The 26,341-nt window shown below is 49.9% G+C and overlaps 1 protein-coding gene and 1 long non-coding RNA gene across 7 annotated transcripts in view; one reads left to right on the top strand and one right to left on the bottom strand.

Annotated features, from left to right (window-relative positions):
- RBPMS2 (RNA binding protein, mRNA processing factor 2) overlaps positions 1 to 2,486 on the bottom strand; it is a 49,066-nt gene extending 46,580 nt beyond the window's left edge. The window contains exon 1 of one of the 5 annotated variants that reach the window (XM_073363238.2): positions 1,830 to 2,486. In XM_073363238.2, the coding sequence (XP_073219339.1) occupies positions 1,830 to 1,889 (60 nt within the window). In that variant the 5' untranslated portion in view covers positions 1,890 to 2,486. The remainder of the gene's footprint in view (positions 1 to 1,829) is intronic. The other 4 variants (XM_073363239.2, XM_073363234.2, XM_073363235.2 and 1 more) reach the window with 4 other exon arrangements.
- LOC140918539 (uncharacterized) lies at positions 570 to 7,527 on the top strand. 2 transcript variants are annotated; one of them, XR_012161222.1, is made up of 3 exons: positions 570 to 631; positions 4,271 to 4,540; positions 6,366 to 7,527. It is a non-coding gene; the product is annotated as an uncharacterized LOC140918539 (long non-coding RNA). The 2 variants fall into 2 exon arrangements; XR_012161221.1 differs by lacking the exon at positions 570 to 631 and adding an exon at positions 2,914 to 3,040.
- The last annotated feature ends 18,814 nt before the right edge of the window (positions 7,528 to 26,341 follow it).

Here is a 26,341-nt window from a genome sequence, read left to right as displayed (position 1 = left end):
AGGGGACAGACTTTCTGGTGGAGGATGAGGCAGTGACAGAGGGATTGTTTTCTCTGCTGCCCGCAGCATGCCATCCGGACACCAGGCTGCATGGTTTCTGTTCTAGGCTTCTCCTGCCGAGAGCAGTATCCCAGGTCTCTCCACCCTCCCCGCACAGGGCTCTCAGAGCCAGTACGCTATGCAGCACAAAGCTAACCAGAGTCCAGATTTGCATCTCTAGCCATCAGTGGTCAGAGAGAAGACAGAAAGGAGCCTGGCAACCCTCTGTGCCCTGAGTGGCTCTTGCCCACCCACTGTACTGAAAGCAGATGGAGGTCTCCAGCAGAGCATGGCAGCCCTGCTCTGGCCAAGCTGGGGACAGCCCAGGCACACTGCAACCAGTGCGGGTCCCCTCCAACCCAGAAGCTAAGGAGCCTTGTCCTCATTCCCCAGAGCCACACTCTAGGGCTCCTGCACCAGGCAGGGCTAGCCAATCTCCCCAAGGTCACACAGGAGGTCAAACCAGGCAAAATAGAATGAGACAAAGTGATGTTCCTGACCTCTAGCTAGCCTGCAACAGTCCTTACCCTGGGAAGCCAGTGCATTCTCAAGGAGAGAGCGGGAGATGGACCATGCAGTTCCCACCAGACTAGTGAGTATTTCAAGGCTCTGAGGAGAGCACCTCTTCACACCTGACCAGGCCTGCTTAAACAGCTGCACTTCCCTACGAGCCCCCCTCCATCAACCCAGCTGCATGCCAGGGATTCATTTAATTCTGAGATGTTCCCCACCCCCAGGAACCCCTCCACCCAAGCTTTGGGTGGAAGGGGAATCAGGGCTGGATGAGGGGTGTCATCCTTCCTCTCCAGGGGCTATGAGATGCCCTTTGCCCAGAAATACAAGCAGGAATGGGCTGCACTACACCAGCCAGCAGCAGTTAGTGTGTGCATGTTTTGGGGATGGTGTGGGGCTAGGGGGTCACAGACCCAGCCAAGGTTTCTTTGAAAGATCAAGCCGGAGCATAGAGGGACACTTTTCCTGGCTTGCCAAAGCTGCTGCTCCCAGGTTATGGCAGAGCCCGCCCCCCCAACACACTTTTAAGATCACTTTAAGCACAAAGCAGCATGAGGATTTAAATGGTGAAATGGAGAGAGCAAGTTCTCCTGGCTCATGAGCCGATTCTGAGGGACCCCAAGGGCCAGTCCCAGCTGTAGGCACAGAAAACTAGCCAAGCTCAGGGATGGCAAAGGTCAAGCATTACCCCCAGCCTCAGACAAGATTGTTCCCAACCCCGCAGAAAGGTACAGCCTTGGGTTGGGCACCTGTCCACAGCGCCATGCTAGGGCTTAGAGCAGCTCTGGCTTTCGCTGGAGCAAAGATCCCACACAGAAAATTTTGAGAAATTTAGTTTGTTCTTTTGCACAGCTCCACTCCCAGCCAGAAGAGAGCAGGAATCTGACTGCGCAGCCAGCCGCCCAGCCCCAGCCAAGGTGGGCACTGAGGGAAGAGCAGGGCTTTACATTTCTGGTGGGCTTGGACACTTTGAGCCCATTAAGGAGGCTCAGCCCCACAGAGGGGAAGTGGGGTGTACTTGTGGGGAGCATCAGAGGTGCTCTTTGAGACCAGCCTGTGCCCACACCCCCAATAAGGAGTACATGCTCAGGTCCGCATCCCACCTAGCTAAGGGCAAGGGAGACTAGGATCCAAATTCCCCATTAAGCCCTGCACCTCCCTAGCCAATTTACCACCCCACCCACAGAGACAGGCCAGGAACCCCAAACCCTCCCAGCCCCTGAGCCTACCCTCCCAGCCCCCTCCAAGGAAGAGGGCAGAGCTCCCCAGCCCCTTACCTCCTCCTCGATGTTGTTGCTGCTGTTACTGTGCTCGCTCTCCTTGTTGAGGTTGCTCATGGCGGGGGTGCAGGGGGCTGAGTGGACGGTCCTGGGTTCTTTGTAGCTTCTTTGTCCAGGGATCGCAGGGCTTCCCCCGGGCTTGGCTCTCTTGGGGGCAGGAGGCTTTCGGGGGAGCTGCGGTCCTGGGCTGGGCTTGGAAATGGTGCCTGTGGGTGACCAACAAACAAAAGGCTCCGGGGTGCAGCTAGGTGCGGAGATGGTGTCCAGGCTGGGTGCCCTGGTGCTGCCCGGGAGGGTGCGGGGCGGGCTGGCCACCGCCCAACTGAACGGGAGTGCGGCGTGGGCGAGGTGCGCGGTGTGGGGGGGAACGCGGCGCGGGGCTATTTGTACCCGGCCGGGCTCACATGGAGTTGGCTGAGGAGCAATTAAGGGAGGGGGAAGGTGCCAACGAGCTGCAGCCGCCGGCCCCGAGTGCAGCCCCGAGCTGCCGCCTGCGCCTTTTCAATAGGGTCATCAATGGCTCGGCGCAGCCCGCCCGGGCGGGGGGGAGGAGAGGGGGGCTCAGCTGGGCTCCGGCCCGGCCCCTCGCCCTGCATCACCGTCTCCCGGGGAACCCGCAGCCAATCCCCGCCGCCCGCAGCCAACTTTCCTGGCCCCCCCCCCACCACAGTTTTTTTTTCCACGAAAAACTTTTTAAACTTTGATGAACTCGCACGATTGAACTTTCTTAAAGGGCCAGCGGCCCCGTTCCGCCCAGAGCCGGTCCCGGCCTGCTCCCCAGGCTCTGACCGGCCGGGCCGCGCCCCCTACCCACTCGGCTGCCTACAGGGCAACCCCCCCCCCCCCACCGGTGCCACGACAGCCCCCCTCGCAGCTCCAGCCAGCTTGGGAGCCGCACAAATAGAGACTGCAGGCGGGGTCATGCTGGGTCAGCCCGTGGGCCACCGAGATGCTTGGGCAGTTGAGTGCACCAGATGCTTCAGAGGAAGGGAGAAGAGCCTTGCCGAGGCGGTCTCTGACCCCCCCCCCCCGTCCCGCCCCCAGCCTGATCTCCATAGGGAGAGGTTGGCGTAAGCCGTGTCATACACCAAGTGGAGTCTCTCCTATTGTCCCACTGGGAGCTCACTGCATGTCAGCACATCACCTTGGGCACCCACATCCAGCCCCTGGATCCAGCCCTGACGTTTCCGCTAACAAAGACAAGGCCGGTGAGGAAATATGTTTGACTGGATCCGCCTCTGTTGGGGAGAGACACGCTTTCCCTCCAGCGCCACAGTGTCACGCTGAGAACCTTGCCCAGACCTGAAGACCTGTGTAGCTCCAAAACTTGTCTCACTCACCAACAGAAGTTGGTCCAATAAGAGACAGTACCCCACCCACCTTGTCTCTCTCATATTCTGGGACCCACAAGGCTACAACAACAGTGTCCGCACACACACACATCAGCATATTCCAGGACAACGACACCACCAAAACACAGATCCAGCATGGGGGGGGGGGGGGGGTTTGCAGGGATTGGGGTTAAATATGGACTGGATCCATAAGGATACGTTTTTCCAGCGCTGTTATGCCAGGATGCCTAGATCTCGTTTCTCGGTGCTCAAGCGAGTAGCTAGACTTGTTCTCCATTTAGGCAGTGGAATGGGGGGAGTGGGGGGAGAGCGGGGATTTTACCAGACCGCTAAACAATGCTCATCTCCCTAATGGGCCAAGGCATGCCCTTGGGGAGCGGGGAACAGGGGAGATGGAGCAGGAGCAGCTAAGAGAAGAAATTAATATTTAAAAGAGACAAGGATGACTGACTGTCTTGGAGCCCTGTGAGAGGAGGATAGTTGGAATTGTCTGCCTTTAGACTGCATGCTCCAGGCATAAGGTGGGGTCTTTCCTTTGTGTGGCTTGTGACGATCTTCTGGTTGTGATTTTTGTTCTTGTGCTTTATTGAACAATTCAATAAATGTAACTTACCATAAAAGGAAGCCGGAAAGAGCCTTTTGGGGCATACACATTTAGATTTCACTGTGCAATTAACCACAAATTGGAAAGGTGGGAATTGTTAAAATTCTAAACAGGTAACAAATCCCTGTGTTTTTTTCTGTGCTTTCCCTGGGTCACTGTATGCAGCGTGGCACACACTCTTTGTTCATGGAGACGGCAATTTGAGTCCAGTTTCACTCCAGCTACCTCTAATTCTACTGTTTGCGTAGGGAACAAGCCTAGCCATTGCAATTGCACCAATAAAATCCATTGCGGTCCCACAAATACTCAGATCTGGCACCTGGACCCAGTGAATTTTGACCCTGCCCTGCAAATTCTAATGCCTAAATAGAGAAGTGATGCTGGCTAGTTTTGTGTTTGACTGAAGGACGGGTGATACAATAATCCTGTAATTGCTTCTCTAACCTATCCCGCTTATTGGATTTCTCTTTTGTTTGGTTTAGCTGTTCCCTATGGAGCAAGTAGCCGTGCGATCGCCATCAAGACTCCTTCACTTAGCTGGTATTGCTGTGGATTTACCAAGCCTGCCATAAATGTGTTTGAACCCTCAGCTCCTCTCTTGCCTGCGGAGCAAGGCAACATGAGGATAAAACACCAGAGTCCTGGTCTACATTGCTGTTTCCCCCGCCAGTGGATCTGCAACGGTGGCAACGTCTGGTCCTAAATTTGTCAGGGTCGACAGAGCTCTAGAGCGAGCCCCGGCCCAACTTCAGGTCTGTCTCAGCTTTGTTTTCACTTTTTCTCTGGTGGCTTTTTAACCGGCTCTTGGTGCATGTCGTTGTTCAGGCATGTGACTGGCAGGCAATGGGGTCGAGCAAGCGACGTGTGGGAGTGGGAGCCAGAAGCAGACATGGCCCAGTTTGCCACCGCAGACAGTGTATTCTGTGAATTTCAGTTGGTGAACTGTCCATGGGAAGGTCATGCTTCGGGGGAATTTTAGTCAACCGTTCAATGAATAGTTTATGTGAACAACTGTTAGCCCATGCTCCTTCACCGTTCACTGAGGATATCCTTTTAGAGCTATGTGTTTAGTCCCCAAAGTCAGAGCTTCCCAAATTGTGCTCCATAGGATCTGACTGATCACACAACACTGGCTCTTCTTCCTTCCTTCCAGCTATTGCACTGCAGCACAGATCGCTACAGTCCATTCAATACCTTCCCATATCACTCTTCCATGGAAGTAATGGCTGCTGTTGGCACACTATTGTACGTAGGAAGGGAGGGGATCAGGGTAGTGGTGGCTGGGAATGGAAGGGAGGGTGATGTCTCTGTGAAGGCATGGAAGTGGTCTGTGTGAGACAGCGGGGAGAGGAGGAGGTTGGGTCATTGTGAACAGCCAGGGTGCTATTTTGTGGGATCATGGATGTAAGGCCAGGTGATGATGAGATGATCTTTGTATAAAAATGTGATCCAAGAAGTCTGAGCTTCTCTGACCTCAGTCACATGGGAATATCCCTGTTCTCTGACTGGGTGACCTCACCTTTAGCATCCGCTTCCCTGACTGCCCAAAATGAACTGAGTTTCACGACAACATTCAATTTGCTCTACGATTGAGCACATCTCAGCAGCAGGCCTGGAATTTATCTTCAGTGACTGGTTGGCAATAACATTTTGCTCAGACGAGCGTCCTAGAACTGCTTGCTATAAGAGGCGGGAACAGAGCCAGACAAATTTCCATTCATAAATCATAATTGTTCCCCTATAGCCAGCTAGCTTTATTCCTGCCTTGTGACCCCGCTCTGCCACTGACTCACTGTGTGGCCTTGGCCAGATCACTCATAGCCACATTTTCAACAGCAGCCGTGGCTTTGGGGTGACTCCAACTTGAGACACAGGGGGCAGGATTCTCCAAGCTGCTGAGTGCATGCACAGTTCTCGTGGGCACAAAGAGCTGTGGGCATTGAGTACTTCCACAGCTCAGGCCCTACCTGGCTCAAGTTGAGTATGCTTGAAATCAGAAGCTGCTGTTGCAAATTCCACCACCCTCCATTACAGACCAGACTCCCCCACCCACCACTGTCGCTGCAGACCCTCAGGTTTGGGTAAGGAGGTGCTGGAAGGCTGGTCCTGCAGCTGGACAGAGTTAGGGTTGAGGTGCACTCGCTGTGGCGGAGGTAATCCAGTTAGTGGAGCGATGTGTGTCTGTGGAAGAGGGAGCAGAAGGCACGGACTATTGGGAACCTCAACTTTTCATTGCCTTGCTGTAGGCTGTTAAGAGCAACCTTAACTCACATGCAGTGCAGAGTTTTTGTGTATTCATTTCCCAGTTATTTGCAAGAGACAATAACAAAGCAACGACTCCGTTTACCAAGATCCTGGTGTGCAAGAAATGAGCCCCTGCTAAGTCAGAGATCTTGAGCTTCATTAAACTATTTAGCTGGCTCTGAATCAACTGGCTAGTAGAACTGCTTGGAGTTTTTGGAACGTGAAATCTTTTGTCAAAAAACTGCCATTTTTGCCTGCAAATACGACATTTATTGATTGATTGGTTGGTTGACTGATTGCAAAAATGATTCTCTATTTACATTTGCTTTAAAGACCATTATTTGAAGAGGGGGGAAAAATTCATCCAAAAATTTTGACCGCTCTCCTGTCCAGCTGATTGAGGAACAGAGCTCTTGAGCCATCTGCACCAGGAGCCGGATCTTTGCCATAGCGATGTCTCCAGCAGTGCGGAGCAAGCAGCAGTGGATTGTCCCACATCCTGTTCTTCTTTAAAAATCTTCAGCCAGTTCAGGAGGTCCCGAACACTTTCACAGAGGCAACAGTTTCTATGGTGAAGATCCTGATTGTCAGGAAACTATAATACTTTAGTCTAATTCTGGTTACTGGGGTTGATATACGGGTGCTGGGTGATGCTGGTGGCCTGTGATACACAGGAAGTCAGACTAGAAGATCTGCTAGTTCTTCTGGCGTTAAACTCTGAGCCTCTGCAGGCATGTGTACTCTGCAAAGAAAAACCTGCAGCACCAAGCCTCAGAGTCCTGTCAGGCTTGTGGGGCTCAGGCTGCAGGCATAGTTGCGTAGACGTTCCCACCTCAGCACTGAGACTCTCCCTGAGCAATGGTTTTCAAAGGCCAGGCTCCAGCTCAAGCAAGACGACTACACTGCAAAGCATATCTTCAGCCCGAGCCACATGAGCCCGAGCCAATTGACCAGGCACGATGGGTTTTTCTTTGCTGTGTAGATGTACCCTCTGGTCCTTGATGAACCACCAGATATTACTCCTGGCCATCATGAATCAGATCACCACCATTCATAGGGATTCAGTTCTGATGAAGAATCATAATTTTTTTTTAATTTGGGTTAATTAACAAAATAATGATGTAGCCCCAACAAGCCCACCAAACGCTCACTTTTTTGACTTTTTCCAGTTTGTAGTTTTTAAGCCAGTGGGGTTGAAAGATCATGAGATTCAGAATGTGAACTTCTGAGGGACAATCATTAGAACTCAGGAAACCAGTAACTGGTTCTCTTCAAACCCTTCCAAAAATTCCAGTCTTACTGGGAGATTAGGGGCTAAATATTTGGGGCGGCTGCACTGCCTTTTGCACATGCAGTTGAATGCCCATTTTAAGGATAAGCAGAATACAACCTTAACTATATGAAGTGAGCTGTAGCTCACAAAAGCTTATGCTCAAATAAATGTGTTCGTCTCTAAGGTGCCACAAGTCCTCCTTTTCTTTTTGCAACCAAAACTATAGTATCACAACAATGGAAGTGTGTCCATTGATATTGCGTCACTCATGCAGACTCCTTGCTTTTCACTGGGAGGTTGGAATCCACTGACTCCATTCTCCACCTAGTACCCACAATGCATTTGTGCTGTGGCTTCTGCCATGTGTTCTTGCTGGCCCAGCCCTTCCTGTGCGATGTGCCTTCACAGCTGCAGACTATAGATTGTGCTGCCCCAGCCCATGCGGCAAGGAAGCTCAAAGGCACTGGGGAGAAGCTCAAAGGCCATGCGATGTTCAGGCAAAGGCTTACCGTGATGCCATTACAGGCTCACACGCCAGCAAGCAACATGTAAGCGTAATTGTCAGAGCCGCACGAAACAAGCAGCTGGGGCAGGGGAGGTGTTTTGTTTCCCGGACAGGGCGGGATCCAGCCCAGTGCAAGGGGCACCCACTCAGGTATTTCACAGCAGATTCGCCTGTATGCACTAAAACCAGACTCCTTCAATCAGAGCAGCCCACCCAGGGGGCTGAGCTTGCTTTAGATGGGCAGGTGCAGACAGAAGTCCACGTATTAGGTCCAATGCGGTGATTCAGACTATTCTAGACAACAAGGGTTCTCAATCTTTTTCTTGCTGAGGACCCCCTCGACATGCTATAAAAACGCCAGGGCCCGGTGGGGAGGGGAAACAGGGGGCTCCAGGCTGGGGGGGACCCTTGGGCATAAGCATAGTTTTACTTCTATTTGGGGGGAGGGCGAGGGCTGGCGGGGCTCGAGCCAGCTCCGCACAGCAGGGTCCAGGGAAGGAGCGCCACCTCCACCCCCTGACTCGCTCAGGAGGCCACCCAGCCTGTCTGGGCTGCGGAAGGACACAGCCAAAACATATAACTCAAAGGGGGCACTCAGTTCAAAAAGTTTGAAAACCACTCAGGGTGCACGGAGGGGGTAGCTGGGGGCTGTGTGCAGGTAGAGGTTAGCTCAGGGTGCAGGCAGGGGTTAGCTAGGGGCTGTGTGTGGGCAGGGGAGTAGCTCAGGGTTCAGGCAGGGGGTAGTTAGGGGTTGTATACAGGCTGGGGGGGAGGGACTCCCAGTAAAGCTCCCAGTTTCAGTGGGGCAGGGGGCGGTAGGGCTCCCAGCTTCAGCCCCCTGCTGCTCCTGGTTTGGGGAGGGAGGTTTGCTGGCTTCAGCCCCACATTGCTTCCGGCTTCGGGGAGGGGAGGGGCGCGCCGGCTTCAGCCCCACATCACTCCCGGCTTCTGGGCCTTGTGGAGGGCGCCAGGTTCAGCCCCGCACCGCTCCTGGCTGGGGTGGGGAGCCGCCGACTTCAGCCCCGCACCACTCCTGGCATCAGCGCTGGGGCTTGGGGCACCGGGTTTCAGCTGCAAGGCTCCGCGGCCCCCAGAAGCTTCCAGGGTAAATAGACAAGACGGGCAAAGGGTGGGAGAATAGAAGTGAAGATAGGCAACAGGTCTATATGGGGTTTTGCGCTTGGTGGTTTTTCAGGTGTGTCAGGGCTCCAGGGCAATGAAATGGTGTTTTTCATAGATAACAGTAATGGTCAATGTTCGCTGCATGTTGGGGTCCCCTGCCCATGCTGTGAACCGCCAAGGTTGATCTGTACCAGGCTATGCAGAGTGTGGCACTGATTTCACAGGATGATTTGAAGCTGGAGCAAAAGGCTGTGTGGCAGATTGATTTTGATTTAAACCCAATTTATTTCATGTTAGCTTAAGGCAATGTCCTCACTGTAAAAACAGGTGTGCTTTTCACAGCGAGAGAGCTACCTCAAGAGAACATCTCAGTAGGAAATCTTAGTGGAGATGAGGCTCTGTAGTTTTCAACCTCAATGTGGCTAGTTGAGGTCAGCACTGCACCCCTGGCTAGGATTTACCTTGACTAGCTATAGAAACACGCTGGCGTGCCAGAAAGATAGGAAGAATAGTAAGAGGCCAATATGGCTCCCTTGGGAGCTCTTCAATGATCTGAAAAGAAAAGGGAATAAAACAAAAAGTAGAAATGTGGGCAAATTGCTCAGGAGGCATACACAAGAACAAGCAAGTCAGGACAAGATTAGAAAGGCTGAGGCACAAAATGAATTACACCTAGCAAGGGACATAAAAGGCAATAAGAAGAGGTTCTATGAATACAGCAGGAAAAAGATAGAAGGGAAGTGGAGGTCTACTTAGCAGGGAAGGAGAGTTAATAACTGATGACATCGAGAAGGCTGGAGTGTTCCATGCCTATTTTGCTTCAGTCTTCAATAAAAAGGGTAACTGTGACCAAAAGCTTAATATAATTAATATTAACAACAAGGGGGAAGGAACACAAGCAGAACTAGGGAAAGAAGAGGTTAAAGAATATTTAGATAAGATAGATGTGTTAAAGTTGGCAGGGTGGGACGAAGTGGAGATTTTCCCTTGTTATGTTGTATGTGAGTCTTACTATTTTGCCTGAATGCTGCGTGTACCTCAGTTTCCCTTTGCATTACACCAATGTCTAGGTGGTGGGAATAAGCATGTGTGACTTTTGTGGGGGCTGCTCCAGCTGCCTGCATGGATGCTATGGCCACTCTTTCTAACGGTATCATGAGGGGCATGTGACCAGGTGACACTTGGCCTGGGAAACAAGACAAAGGCCGGAGGAGGAGCAACGGGCAGGGCAGGGGCCAGGCAGCTGGAAGCTAGTCGCTCTCTGCTGGCTTGGGACACAGTAGGAGGGTGAGAGCCCTGGCTCTAGGCTCCCTTCCCCCCAAGCTTGACTTAGCTGAAAGTCACTCATTTCTGTGCCAACAAGTTCTGTTCTACTCTGTGTTCCTGTCGACTAATAAACCTTCTGTGTTACAGGCTGGCTGAGAGTCACATCTGACTGCAGAGTTGGGGTGCAGGGCCCTCTGGCTTCCCCAGGAGCCCTGCTTAGGCAGACTCACTGTGGGAAGTGAATGGTGTGGAAGGGGATGCTGAATGCTCCCATGTCAGACCCAGGAAGGTTGAAGCTGTGTAAGCTTCTTGCCCTGGAGACAGTATGCTCAGAGAGAGAAGGCATGCTTCGCCAGAGTCCTGACTGGCTTCATAGGGAGTAGTTCCAGAGTATCGCCCTGGTGACTCCATGACACAGGACCTGATGAAATTCATCCTAGGGTACTTAAGCAACTATCTGAAGTCATCTTGGAACTGTTAGGAACTGTCTTTCAGAACTCATGGAGCATGACTGAGGTCCCAGAGAACTGGAGAAGGGCAAATGTCATAGCTGCTTTCTTTAAAAAGGATAATAAAGAGGTCTTGGGGGATTGTAGACTAGTCAGTCTAACTTTGATAAGTGGAAAGATATTGGAACAAATTATTAATCGGTTTGTAAGCACCTTATTGGGTAACAAGTAATAGCCAACAAGGATTTGTCAATAACCAATCATGCCAAAGCAACCTAATTTCCTTGACAGGGTTACTGGCATACTAGACATAATATATCTTGATTTTAATACGGCTTTGGACATGCGCCCCACATGATAGTCTCATAAACAAACTAGGGAAATGTGGTCCAGATGCAATCACTATAAGGTGGGTGCACAACTGCTTGAAATACTGTACTCAGAATAGTTATCAATGGTTGGCTGTCAAACAGGGAGGACATATCTAGTGGGGGGATCCGGTACTATCTGATATTTTCATATATGAGTTGGATAATGGAATGGAGATTATGCTTATAAAATTTGCAGATGACACCAGGCTGGGAGAGGTTGCAAGCACTTTAGAGGACAGGATTAGAATTTAAAATGACCATGACAAACTGGAGAATTGATCTGAAATCAACAAGATGAAATTCAGTAAAGACAAGTGCAAAGTACTTCACTTAGGAAGGAAAAATCAAATGGACAACCACAAAATGGGGAATAACTGGCTAGGTGTTAGTACTGCTGAAAAGGAGTTGGGGGTAATAGTCAATCACAAATTGAATATGAGCCAACAAATATTCTGGGATGCATTAACAGGAGTGTCATATGTAAGACACTGGAAGTAACTGTCCTGCTCTACACAATGAGGCCTCAGCTGAAATACTGTGTCCAATTCTGGGCACCACACTTTAAGGAAGATGTGGACAAATTGGAGAGAGTTCAGAGAATACAACTAAAAATAAAACATTTAGAAAACCTGACCTATGAGGAAAGATTAAAAACACTGGACATGCTTAGTCCTGAGAAAATAAGACTGAGGGGGACCTGATAGTCTTCAAATATGTTAAGGGCTGTTATAAAGAGGGTGGTGAGCAATTGTTCTCCATGACCACTGAACGTAGGTTGAGAAGTAATGGGCTTAATCTTCAGCAAGAGAGATTTAGGTTAGATATTAGGAAATCTTTCTAACAATAAAGATAGTCAAGCTCTGGAATAGACTTCCAAAGGAGGTTGTGGAATCCCCGTCACTGGAAGTTTTTAGTAACAGGTTAGACAAACACCCACAGGGATGGTCTAGGTTTACTTGGTCCTATGTTAGCATAGTGGGCTGGATTTGATGACTTCTGCGATAAATTATGGTGTGCGGGAGGGTAGTCCCCTTTTATGGACACCCAGCCATCCAGTAGCTATAAAATCCCTCTTAGTAGCTGTTCTCTAATTGCTCTACCTGTAAAGGGTTAAAAAGTCTCACTGCTATGCATAGGTAAAAGGAAGTGAGTGGACACCTGGCCAAAGGAGCCAACGGGAAGGCTAGAACTTTTTAAAATTGAGAAAAGACTCCCCTTTTGTCTGTCTGTTGTTGTTCTCCTGGGGAGAGGCGGATAGGGCAGCAGCTATGCTGTAAGAAGCTTGGGCCACGTACGAAAAATCATCAGTATCGGACCTAGAAACTACTCACTTAAAACCCCAGATATGTAAGTAGATCAGGAAATGTCTAGGAAGACACAATTAGGTTTACCCCTTTTATTTTGTTATGGCTTGTGGATTCCTCTGTGCTAACCCCAGAGGCTTTTGTTTTCCTTGTAACCTTTAAACTGGACCTCAAGAAAGCTATTCTTGGTGCTTAATCCTTGTAGTTGTTCTTTTAAAATCTAGCAATAACCTCAGTTCCAAGATGTATTTTCTTCTTTTCTTTTTCTTTTTCTTTTGATTAATAAAATTTACCTTTTTTAAGAACAGAATTGGATTTTTGTGTCTTAAGAAGTTTGTGTATGTTGTTTAATTAGCTGGTGGGAACAGCTGATTTCCTTTTTTCTTTTTCTTTCTCAGCTCTTCCCCGGAGGGGGGTGAAAGGCTTGAGGGTACCCCACAGGAAGGAATTCCCAAGTGCGCCTTCCTGGGCTCTCAAAGGGATTCTGCACTTGGGTGGTGGCAGCATCTACCCATCCAAGGTCAGAGAAAAGCTGTAACCTTGGGAGTTTAATACAAGCCTGGAGTGGCCAGTATTAATTTTTAGAATCCTTGCAGGCCCCCACCTCCTGCACTCAGAGTGCCAGAGTGGGGAATTAGCCTTGACAACCTCTTGAGGTCCCTTCTAGCCCAACATTTCTATGACGTGTTGGCAGTGCAAACATAACCTATGTTGATTAGGAACGAGTTTAAGCTCAATCAAAATAAGTTACTCTTAAACCAAAACCAGAGTATCCACAGAGCCATTGGAATTCCAGTTTAAGTTAAACTAGTACGACTTCCTTGTGTAGACAAGCCCACAGTATTTCTAATGCCTACACGGAAGAGGCTGTGCTTCCCAACAGTTAAAGCAGGGCCTGGCCCTTTGGGCTCTCAGTTCCATTGTTGAACTAACACTGATGCACATGATGCCACTTTATCTCCGGGTGTCTCAGTTTCTACAAAACATGGGGACAGCACTGCCAGAGCTCACAATGAGACTTCCTGTATTCGTTAATAATTTAATAATACTGATAAATGTAATCATAATAAAAAGATTATAAAATTACTAGTATTAATAAATGTAATAACAATAAAACTCAATGAAATGTTTGTAATGTTGTGAGACCTTTGGTGGGAAAGGTTCAGGCCAAGACTGATAAAGCATGATAAGGAAATAGAAAGAAAACTTTAAAGGAAACAGATCCTTTAAGGTCAGGTGCATGTAACATCACTAGGAGCACATCTGGATTCATAGGCAGAGGCTCAGAGCCATCTGGACTGGATATTGAGACGGTGTCTGCACTAGGGAGTGAAATGAAGCCAATGGGGAGAGCCTGCCCTGGGATATCACTTGCCACTGCTGGAAGATCCCTGACCACACAGGTCACTGTTCCCACTCCTACTCTGGCAGCCTAGCCACCAAAGCACACACCCTCTGGGGCGCATCGCCCTCTTGGGTAGCTGAGCAAGAGGGAGGGCTAAGTGTCCAGTCTCAGTCCTGTGACTTAGTTTTCCTGATAGACTCAGCTCTATGCAGCACAAAGTCAGCTCCAGCCCCACGGGAGGGAAGGACAGACCCCTTTCCCTTGGCACGAAGCCTGACAGCATCTCCTCCTCGGGTCCACTATGCCTCCAGTAGGAAGTCCTGGGTCATTGCTGCTGGGCTACCAGCATGGCCAATAGCCAACAAATGGTTACCAGTCTTGGTTATTCTATTCCTGGGATTTTTATGAACATCTGAATAATTCTGTGAATTCTGTTTCCAGTTCTGCTACTGCGTGGCTTGGGCACATGGTTTTATCTCTCTGGAAATCAGTTTCTTCAGCTGTGAAATCACTTTCCTGACCCTCCCTGTGCTGTACAAAATGCTTGGGGACCAGAAGGGCCATACAAGGGACTATTGTACCTGAACTCAGTTACACATGTATGGCTTACGTGTGTACACTGGAGAAGGAGCACCAGGCAACCCATTCATCACACAGCTTTGTGCCTGGGCACTAGGCATCCATACGAAAGCTGGCCGGGGGGGTGGGATTCAGAGCCTGGGCTCTAGCTTGAGCCCAACAGCTACACAACGATTTATAGCCCCACAGCCCAAGCCCTGCGAGCCCGAGTCAGCTGAGCCCAGCTCCAAGACTCACTGCCGCAGGGTTTGTTTTTGCTGTGTCAATGTACCTTCAAAGGCACTGCGCTTCCTGTGTTATGCTTTCATAGGATCCACTCCAACAGCTCAGCCTCGGCTTGGACAAGGAAAGCTGAGACGGACTCTTGGATTTGTCTAGCCTTTCTGGCTTGCTCAAGAACGTCACCTTGGCCAGATGCTGCCATGAGGAGATTGCATGGACAAGGCAGGCCTAGGTTGTGAGCACCCTTGAACCAAGGCCGCAAGAGGTCACCTACCCACAGAACCAGATGAAAAACAAGCCAGGCCACTAGTGCACCAGTGGCCTGACATTTCACAGTGACTCATGTCCAGCACTGGGAACGTTTCCTTTCAAACATGCACAAGCCAAATCCGTCCTGTATCTGCACCTGCAGGGAAGGAGGAAGAATGGTACAATGGTTAGGACACTAGCTTGGGACTTCAGAGTTCAATTCTCTGTTCCATTACAGACTTACTCTGTGCAAGTTACTCTGTTTCTCTGTGGCCCAGTCCCCCATCAGTAAAATGGGGATGGTAGTATTTTCCTACTTCACAGAAAGGCTGAGAGGATAAATAAATTGAATACTGTGAGGTGCTCAGAGACTACAGTAATGGGGGCCAGATAAGTTCCAAAGATATCTAGAAATAGGGCTCCATGGAGAAGTCAGTTGTGGGGCTAAAACCTGCAGCCTCCTCAGAGTAGTGTACTATTACTGAAATTCAAGTATCAGCTGCATTAGCTCAAGCCAGAGGAAACATTTTTTTACAGAGTTCCTTGTACATTCCTTGATGTTTGCTTACTACATTGCAAGATCACGGGCCAGTCAAGGAAATTAAAATGTGGAACTGATAAAAAGAATTTACTTTTCACACAGTTCATGATTAACCTGTGGAACTCACTGCTACAGGAAGTCACTGAGGCCACAAAATTAGCAAGATTCAAAAAGAACTGGACATTTCTATGGATAACAAGAATATCCAGAGTTACCATAGTTAATTCTAACAAATATTTTGACAAGGACATTAAACCTACTTCAGTGCTTAAGCTGATCTCTGTTAGCCAGGATGAGACCTACGGGCAGGGACAGGGGGAAATATTATCCCCAATTTGCTACTACAGGGTTCTTATGCCGGCCTCTAACTAGCTGGTTCTGGCCACTGTCAGAAATGGATGCTGGGCAAGATGACCCAATCAATTCCTATTAATAAAAGGGAGGGCATGTCTTCTTGAGGTTAGACAAAGGATGGGGAGCCAGGACATCTGGGTTCTATTTGTAGTTGTACCATCGATTAATTTTGTGACCTTGGACATGTCGCTTAATTGTGACTCTATTTCCCCATCTGTAAAATGGGCATAATTTTCAGTTATTACTACTATAATGCTGACCTGCTTTGCAAGGGCTTGTGAGGCTTGGCTAACATCTGCAAAGCGCAACTCAGGCACCAGGAGCATTAATGATAATAAAAGCCCATTGTCATCAGAGATCAGCTGGGGAGCTGAACATTAATGGGCAGATTTTCCAGATCTGAATGCACCGACTGTGGGGTCTCTGGAAATCTAACCCTAAGTCCATGAAGACACAGGGCAGCGGATGAAGCTTTGAGAGAATCTCCCCCAGTGCAATAGATTGAAATGTTGCTCGTGGCTTGATTTTCAGAGGTGATGAGTACTCATAGCTCCCTCTGCAAGTCAGGGCACAGTTGCTTTGCATGGAAGCGTCTGTGGCCCTAGGCCTCCTGGATCTTGCCTCAAGTAAGGGTTCAGAAACCATGCATGAGAGTGGACACATACCATTAGTCAGAAGCTGTGCTCTGCAGGCATCCAGCCATGATTGGCTACTCTCATGTCTGCAGGAAAGCTTTAGTGCATGGAAGAAGGGAGAAGTTGGGCAAAATGTGATGGTCACCTTGGTTTGCTGGGATCATTTCTGGGAAGGGTGACCAGATAGTAAGTGTGAAAAATCGGGACGGGGGTTGGGGGGTAATTGGCACCTATATAAGAAAAAGCCCCAAATATTGGGACTGTCCCTATAAAATCGGGACATCTGCTCACCCTATTTCTGTGCTGGTTGGCTCTGGTTTTATTAAAACAATCTAAACCGGAATCAAGACAGTGCCAATAAGTCAGATCCTCTCGCCAGTGGGTATCAGGAGTAACTCTATGGTAGCCAGTGCAGCTGCGCAGGTGTATAGCTAGTGTATGCAAGGGCTGGATCAGGCCAACTATGCTTTCCTTACAAGAAGCCTTCGCAGAGCTCAGATGTGTAAATAAATCAACAGAGGTTTGTGGGCAGCGGAGCCGGGGCATCCAGCATCGTTTCACCATTTCTTGCTGGCTGTCTGCGATAACGGCAAGGCCTGGAACTCGTCCTAGGACAAAGGGGAGAATGTTGGGCTATTTCCTGCTTGTTTAGATTTATGACTGAATTTAGTAGCTGTGAAGGAAGGGTTGAGAGCCCTGAGTTCCTCCAGATACAATGCTAGGAGATGCTGGGAAATTTCCTCTGACGGCTTGCCTGCACCTCATTCACCACCTCTAGAACCCTATCTATTCCAGTGCTGGGCTCCACACACACTGTTCTGCTAACATCAGAACTGTAGGGCTGGAAGGAACCTCGAGAGGTCATCTAGTCCATCCTCCCGTACTGAGGAAGGACCAAATAAACCTAGACCTTCCTGGCAGGTATTTGTCCAGCCTGTAGGATGCAGATTCCACAACCTCCCTTGGAAGCTATTCCAGAACTTACCCTTATAGTCAGAAAGCTTTTCCTAATATCTAAACTAAATCTCCCTTAAGCCCATCACTTCTTCATGATCACTTGCACCCAAATTGCCTCCCACCTTCAGAAGCAAGTCTGAAACGACTGCCCCCTGGTTACTTCACTTTCCGAAACAAAAAGTTGTCTCCTTCACATTCCAAGAACTTATTGGACTGTTTGGGTTTTGCCGTATTTATTTCCCAACAGTTCTCTGGGTAGTTAAAGTCCTGCATTACCACCAGGTCTTGTAGTTTGGATATTTCGGTTATGTGTTCTAGAAATGCCTCATCCATCTCCTCCGCTGATTTGGTGGCCTGACCATCGCCCCTGGTTTTTTTCTCCTTTTTCTCCTCACCCAGAGACTTTCAGCCCATCTGCCTCTCACCTCCTTCTAGACCTCAGAACAGGTGTAAATATTCTTGATGTACAATGCCACATCTCCTCCCTTTTCCCCTTGCCTGTCCTTCCTGAACAAGCTATACCCCTTTATACCAGTATTCCAGTCATGAGACTTATCCCACCAAGTCTCAGTGATACCAATTAAGTCAGAATTTAGTTTATGTATTAATACTTCCAGGTTTTCTTGTTTGTTCCCCATGCTCCTTGCTTGCATTTATGTATAAACACTCCCAACCTACATTCCCCGCAGCTATTCCAATCCTAGGCTTCCAACCACCCCACCATCACTCACACAGCTCTTCTAATGCCCCTCCATACCACCCCACAGCCCCCTGCTATTCCACTGATCGGCATCCTACAACCACAGCTCTGATGCTGCCCTTCAGTCCTGTCCTGTAGACCCTCTGCTAGTCCAGACCTGGGCTGTCTGTCAGCTCTGCCAGCACCTCTCCATCCTGACAGGCTGTCCTTGCTCCACCCCCACCATTCCTTTCCTAGGTCTCACTGGAGCAAAGACAGACAAGTATCCTTCACTGTGGGGTTGTCTGGATGTTGTGTTCTGGGGCACACTCTCCATTACAGTGCCCCCTTGCACCAGGGTATGATGATGAAGAAATTGGTATCTCTAGAGCCACTTGCCGGTCGTCTGTCTCTGTGCATGCCTCAGTCGTCCGGCTGAGAAATATCTAAGTCCATCCCTTTTAAGGCAACAAAAGCTCAAATTAGTAATTGGAATCCCACAGCTCCAGGATTGAGCACTGGCCCCTCAGAACGAGCTGGTCTGAGATCTCTGCTCTCTTGCAGACTGACTCAGGCTCCTTCACAGAAGTCCCTCTCCTCCCTGTGGTTCCTCCATTGAGATTGAACTCTCCCCACTGTTATGGGGCCCAGCTGTCCATTAAGTTGTCACCTGCTGCCTCCCCATCCCACCCCGCTGGCCGAAAAGCATCTAATTACGTACATCTATTGCACCTGTGCCATAATCAGCAATTAGCTGCTTTCCAGCCCATGACACATCCCCCTTTTTCCAGACAGTACTCAATGGGATGCTTTTTGGGCATTACAATGCTGGTCTAAACCACCTTCCAATTCCTCTTCTAGTTTGTGCACCAACATAAGCTATCAGCCTTTTTCTTCCAGGATCTCTTGATACTCTCCTTTCAGCTGCTTTTACTTGTATCACATTTTGTAGAGCCTGCTCAGTGCCTGCCAGTTGTTTCTGTGGTTTCTCAGTCCTTGTGCTCTGGACTTCACCTCAACCTTCTCCGGTTTTCCTCTGAGGTCAAAAACTAGTTTCTGTGGCTAGTGCAGCCTCCCCTGTCCTCTCACAGAGGCTGTCCTCCCAGCAGCCTGCCCAGTTTCCTTCCTCTTCAGCTCCAACGGATACCTGTTACCGGCTTACAGGAATGACTGCCCTGTTTTGCTGCCTACTATGTATTCAGCTCTTCAAGCAGTTGGCAGAGATACTTTTCCTGTTCCAGTTCTGTTTTTGTCTGGACTAATTCCTGTTCCTGTTTCTGTTTCCCTGAGAATCTTCTGCCGGGAGGCCTTAACTTCTTCCACCCTTCATCTCACTTCTTGTAATGCACCTCCAGGCTTTGAGAGGACTTAATCTCCTGTTTGGCCCTTTCAATATCTCCTGAATAGAGTGTCTGGTCTCTCTGATCACTTCCTGCCTGCTCAGCAGGGCTAACCAGCCCCGAGCCTGGCTCCTGGCACTTGTCAACAGTCAGCTCAGCTGGTACCCTGTGTTGCATCAGCATCAGGAAACCCCACAGTCTCCACCCACAGTCATGGGCCAGAGAGGTTCCTTGCCACCCCAACCCTCAGCTGACCTTGCTGACCCCATACTTCCATTTGACCTCCGCTATCAGGCAGATGTGGGTCTTGCCGTGCACACATGAAATGTAGACTGGCAGGTGTCTGACCACTTCTACTACCCAGAGACAGCTCCCCCGGACTAATCGTTGCCTGCAGCCAGACTCAACCAGGCTCTTTATTACCCAGTGCCCTCATCTAATAGGCACTACATATGGTGGGGTTCAACACCAATTAAGAGAGCCTCCAAGGCCACAAACTTGAGTATAATAGCACCCAGGTTGTTGCGTTCCATAAGGGGGCAGTCTCTTTTTATATCGTCAGGCTGAGCACAGTGGAAACAAACCATATAGTGTTCCAGAGTGCCCACGGTGGGCCTTTGTAAGTTTGCAGGAACTCCTGGTGCATTGATAGCTCCTGGGGTTACTTCAGCATCAAACCATCTAGAAATTTCTCTACCTGTATGATGCCTTTGACCTCTGGGGGTTGGGGTTTGACATTGCCCCATCTCCCTTGGTACAATACCCTTAACCTTGGCCCTTGTTTGGGCTACTCAGTAGTACCATTGGTCTCTAGCTAGGCCTCTGTCTTCTCTACAGCCTCTTTGGTAGCAAGTGGCCGAAATCTTTGGACCAAACTTTGGGCTCCAGCTGGTAAGAAGTTGCTCTAACACTATTGAGTCCGGGACTTTTGTAACCCCCTTGGGGTTTAGAGAGCAGCACCCCTTCAAAAAACTCATCCTGAGGGAGAGGAAGTGGGGGTTGTTCCACAGGGAGGGGAGTCAAGATGGAGAGAAAGACATGGGTGTGTGGGGTGTCTGTAGCTCCAGACAAGCAGGCCTGTGGTGAGCAGGCCCTCACACAGTAAATCAGCCAAGAACCAGCCCAAATCCTGAGAGACAGAGCAGCAAACTGGAGACATCCCAGGACAGGAGCCAGGAAGGAATCATCTGAGAAGGACAAACTAGAGCCAGACCCAGCATCACTGTCTCCAGGAACTCATTGGGGCCAGGAATACTGGGGTTTGTGACTTTGCATTGGGATTAGGAGGGAGGCTGTAGCTAGTTAAGTGGAGAAGCTGTTGCTCTGTGTGGGTTTGCAGAGAGCAGCAGAAGAGGGCACCGGAGCACTGAGAGTGTGTTGGGGTCACCCTAAAAGTGTTAACAAAGGATAGTGGAAGCCAGAGTGTGACTGGAGCTTTGCTGGCAGGCTGCAACTTTACACACACTGAGGATGTGACCTATAGGCTGGTTGTGAGCAGCCTAGGTGGGAGCTTGTGACATTCTATACCTTGGAGGAGCGTGCTGTAACCCCCATAGTCCTCATTTTAATATAATCATGATCTTACGTATAAAGCATGCCTTGTAAGGTATCAGGGGAAAGGTTATGATCTTCTGAAAGTCATTTCTCTATCCATATATGTATATCATTAGTGCATATGAAGTTATGAGAATCTTGTAGTACGGTGGTCACTAAAACATGCTGTAAGTTGGGTGAATCAGTCAGATATTAGCTCCCCAGAGGCAACAGCAAGGAAAGTAACCAACTCTTGGGTGGGGTGTCAAATAACCCATCAAAAGCCATTGGCCAGCAAGGGAGCTACAATGCAATGACCCATCTGCATGAGGCCACACCAGGGGAATTGCACAGCCTTGCTTGGAGAGACTCAGTAATGCTTACCTGACTCTGAAGCAGGGAGAGGCAAAGCCAAGGGGGAGGACAGGACATGATAAAAGGAAGAGACGTTTCCCATGTTCTTCCTCTGTCTTCCACCTACATCTACAAACACCACACCAAGCAACTAAAGTGCTGATCAAAGGGGAGAGCCTGGCTGAAGAGCAACCAGCCAGCCTGTGGTGAGAAGCATCTAAGTTTGTAAGGGCATTGAAAGTGTTAAGATCAGCTTAGAATGCGTTTTGCTTTTATTTCATTTGAGCAAATCTGACTTGTTATGCTTTGACTTATAATCACTTAAAATCTATCTTTATAGTTAATATATCTGTTTGTTTATTCTACCTGAAGCAGTGCGTTTGGTTTGAAGCATGTCAGAGACTCTCCTTGGGATAATAAGCCTGGTACATATCAATTTCTTTGTTAAATTGATGAACTCATATAAGCTTGCTGCGTCCAGTGGGCATAACTGGACACTGCAAGACGGAGGTTCCTAGGGTTGTGTCTGGGGCCAGAGGTATTTGTTAGCATCATGCGGTTGCAAGTAGCTGACAGCAGCTTACATGCCAGAGGCTGTGCGTGAACAGCCCAAGAGTGAGGGTTTTCACAACAGAGAAGGGTAAGGCTGGCTCCCAGAGTCAAGGATTGGAGTGACCTAGCAGATCATCAGGCCAGATAACACCAGAGGGGAACGTCACAGAGCTACAGCAGTAAAGCATTGTGAGGCACCCAAGGTTGCAGTGCAGGGATGACACAGCCCCTCACTGGTCTGGATTGTACCCCAGAATGTCATACTCCCACTGTTTTTCTTCATTCATCCCTCTGTAAATAAATGTCTGTCTTTCCTGACTCCACTGTACTATTCTAGGGTGTGTTAACTCTGGGGGGAGGGGGTTGGAAATGTAAGATTTTGCTTGTTCATCTGATGGGGTATATGTGGCTTGTGCTTCTCCCCAATGAAACAGAGCCATCCAGGCTGTCTAAGACAGTCCAGCCCAACCTGTTACAACAATACGCACACCGGTTCTGGTCACCCAATTCCACAGTTCAGAATTGAATTCTAACTGTCTGGGGTAATCCTGACATTCATTTTATTGCATTTTTTTAAATCACTAATTTCTTTAATGTTTTGCACTTGCAAAACCTGTGACAGTCACAGTTGAAGGTAAACAGCTATGGCTGAAATTCCAATCTCTAAAGTGAGAACAGCTTGCATAATTTTCACCATAGCATTGTAAGTATGCTTGTAGTACACAGAACCATGGTTTAGTTTCATTATAATAAGTTCCAGGCTGTTTACATGCTTGAACATTTTTAAAAAAATAGAATAGTGTGTTCAATTAAAAATTTGATGCCCTTCATTTCTAGGTGTGTTGTCTCTTATTTCAGAATCTGGCTATTCAGAGGCATGGCCAGGCCATGCTAACAGTCTATGCTGAGCTGATGGCAAAATGACTGCCTGCCTCTGGGGAGATGAGAACAGTATTCTCAGCAATTTCAAGGACCAGTACACAGGAAACAGCTACAATACACCACACCTCCTGTCCAGAACACTTTCACTAAGGAGTTAAACCATATTCCCTCCCGCTCTCTTCCCTCCACCCCCTACTTCCACCTTGTCCCCTGGCTTACAAATAAAGATGCAACTGAGCAAAAATGCCAGGGGACAGATTATTTTCCAAACCTGTTTGCTCCCCCACGGGGGGCACCAGCCTCTGAAACGAGGGCAAGGCTCACAGACAGCCCTGTATCTCAAAAGCACCTCAAGTTGTGTGCATATCAGTGACTGGGTGCCCAACGGGAGATTCAGGGAACCTTCAGCCTGAGCTTGGGCTGCTCAGTGCCCCTGATTCAGAGTCCAGGTGTCTGAAGTTGAACCCTCCCATGAGCAAACACTTTGGGAACAGTGGGGTGGGGTAATTCTGGGGGGAGGCAGCATGTTTTCCATTCCCCACAGGAGGTATCTTACAGAATGCTGAGCCTGGCAGAACCTGTCCATCTCCATGATCATAGTGATTGATCCTAACGACCCAGCTTCCATACAAACAGCACCACCCCCACTGGAGACAGCACCACTCCATCATTCCCACGGGCACAGCACGGACAGACAAATGCATTGGAGGCAACACGCACAGCAACACCCCACGGATAACACTGTAGAACACAACCAGCCATTAGACACACGGCATGGCACAGGAAACCCCAGCCTTCCCCACGTGTTTAATTGCATTAAACCTAGTTGGATTGCACTAAACAAACAACTGGCCCATCAGAGCCCAGACTTTTCACTCTGCAGTACCGGCGACACTCTCCGCTGTGCAGAGGGCCTCGACAGCTCTTTGTCAGGGTCCTAACAAGGGCAGTCAGGACCAAGGGTCAGAGCAGAGTCAAACCGGAGTAGCCAAGGAGTTCATAGTGAGGTTCCAGGCCAGGGTTAATAGCCAGGGTCAGAGTCTGAGTTGCTTTTAGGGTCCAAATCAAGGTGAGGTTGATGCCAGGAGTAAGAATGGTCACGGCAGCTACAAGCAAGCCACACTATTGCCTGGACATTTCCTGGAACACCCCTTGGGTTTATATAGGGCAGGAAGCCAATCAAGAGCCACGAGGCTGCTGCCTGTCAGACCCCCTGAGGCAGGACTTCCCATGGTCTGTGTCCACAATGGAGCACAACCTGGGTACAGCTGCTGCTGGGTGGGTTCTAGACCTGAAGGGCCTTATACTCTTCTACCCACAAAACAGAGCTTCAGTTAGACCCTCCCTTGGCCTTGGGCTGGCCCTTTGCACAGAGGTGAATGCCACCTCTAATCCAGACCGGATCCCTAGATGGCTCTTCTGTGCTGCTAAATGGGCCGTGGTTCCAATCCAAACACTATGAAAGTTGCATCTGAAGAAGTGGGTTTTTTACCCACGAAAGGTTAATGCCCACATAAATCTGTCAGTCTTTAAGGTGCCACTGGACTCCTTGTTGGTTTTGTGCATACAGACTAACACGGCTACCCCCTGATATATGAAAGACTGGCTGTTAAGATAAGAATCTGAGTAACATTCAGAGATTGTCTTGGTCCTTCCTGGACTCCTCTAGCATGTGCAGAGTGATGTATCCCCAATATGCCCCAGGTAACTGAATGGTGCCCCATGTACAGCTTTGTCAAATGATATCTGCCCTCGGAACATGTTGCCCCCTGCATGGGAACCAAGCCTCAGGGGAGAAGCATCTAGGAGTCCAGGAAAGACCTAATGTCAGGATGTTTCCCACTGAGGAAGCACACTCCCGGGCTCTGCTCAGAGCAGCGTGGCCAGGGCCCTGGTGGGTCTCTTGAAAGGCTCTCAGTTTGCAACTGGGTTAAATAAATTAAAAATTAAAAAACAAAGAATCCAGCAAGCCAGGACTGGTACTCCTGCCCGTTCTCCCCCACACAAAGCCGTCCAGTCTGCTTCCCAGATGGGAGGAGGATGAGGAATGGAAGATGCTTGTGGCAGTGCCAAGGGGCCCCTTTGCACTAGGTGCTGTACACAGTACAGTAATGCCGATAACCACGCACCGGATCCCATAACAAGGGGCGTGGGGCTCTAGGCCAGTGGTTCTCAAACTTTTCGGCTGGTGAACCCTTTCACATAGCAAGCCTCTGAGTGTGACCCCCCCACCCTTATAAATTACAAACATTTTTAATATATATTTAACAGCATTATAAATGCTGGAGGCAAAGCAGAGTTTGGGGTGGAGGCTGACAGATCGCGACCCCCATTTAATAACCTCGCAACCCTCTGAGGGGTCCCAACCCCCAGTTTGAGAACCCCTGCTCTAGGCATTCACTGTGTCCAGGTAGCTGTGTGGGATTTGGGAGCCTCCTGGCCCTTTAAGGCCTGGTGACTGATTCAATGGCCGTTGCTAAACTTTTACCAACAGGTTTTCATTAATCCTGCCACAAGTGACTGAAGGTCAGAGCAGCTGCCTTGTCCTCCCCTCCCCCCAACAGAGCCCCTTGTCACGCCCCATTCCAGAGACACATGTGAAGCCCACCCAGCTATTAACTCTTCTTGGCTCCTTTTCCTGCACTGACTCAGGTGGGAGCTGAAAGTCAGATGGTCCCTGGCCGCGCAGGCCCGGCCTCAGTCAGACCGTACATGGCCCAGCCTTACACTCAGGCGTCCAGTTTTTGACTGGAACACCTGGTTGAAAAGGGATCCTGGCAGCTCTGGTCACCACCACTGACCGGGCCATTAAAAATGCAGTTGGCGCTGCAGGCAGGCTCCCTACCTAGCTCCATGAGGCTCCTGGGAAGCAGCAACGTCTCCCTGCGGCTCCTAAGCATCGGGGTGGCCACAGAGGCGCCACGCACTGCCCCCACCCCAAGCACTGACTCTGCAGCTCTCATTGGCTGGGAACCACGGCCAATGGGAGCTGTGGGGGCGGCGCCTGCAGGTGGGGGAAGTGTGCAGAGACCCCATGGTCCCCCTCCCCATAGAAGCCGGAGGGATATATCTCCGATTCCTGGAAGCCGCCCTAGGTAAGTGCCCACCCCCCTAATCAAAGCCCTCACCATCCCCCACCCCCCAACCCCCTGCCCCAGCCCAGAGCCCCCTCCTGCACCCCAAAACCCTCATCCCCAGCCCCACCCCAGAGCCCACACCCTCAGCCAGAGCCCTCACCCTCCCACACTTCGAACCCCTCAGCCCTAGCCCGGAGCCCCCTCCTGCACCCAAACCCTTCATCCTGGCCCCACTCCAGTGCCTGCACACCCAGCTGGAGCCCTCACCCCTTCCCGCACCCCAATTCCCTGCCCCAGCCCAGTGAAAATGAGTGAGAGGAGGGTGGGGAGAGTGAGTGACAGGGGGCAGGGGGATGGAGTGAGCAGGGGCGGAGCCTTGGAGAAGGGGCGGAAAGGGGGCGTGGCCTCCGGGAAGGGACGGGGCAGGGGGCAGGGCAAAGGTGTTCGGTTTTCTGCTATTAGAAAGTTGGCAACCCTACTCACAGTCAGCCTGTCCATGTCTGTGCAGGCCCAGCCTCCCAGTCAGACCATCCTTGGCCACTCAGGCCCAGCCTCAGTCGGACCGTCCATGGCTGTGCAGGCCCTGCCTCATGCGCTATCCTCGGCATCACAGAGATGGCAGCAAAGGTTGCGAGATCAAGCCCCAGCCAAGGCCAACTATTTCCAGAGCCACGGACAGAAAGAAGGAGATGCAGGGCAAGGAGGAACAGAGAACGGGGT

The sequence above is a fragment of the Lepidochelys kempii genome, chromosome 10 (genome assembly GCF_965140285.1).
Source record: "Lepidochelys kempii isolate rLepKem1 chromosome 10, rLepKem1.hap1, whole genome shotgun sequence".
NCBI classification, from domain to species: domain Eukaryota; kingdom Metazoa; phylum Chordata; order Testudines; family Cheloniidae; genus Lepidochelys; species Lepidochelys kempii.
The sequence above is the reverse complement of the archived record's forward strand: the minus strand, read 5'-3'. Positions and strand labels throughout refer to the sequence as shown.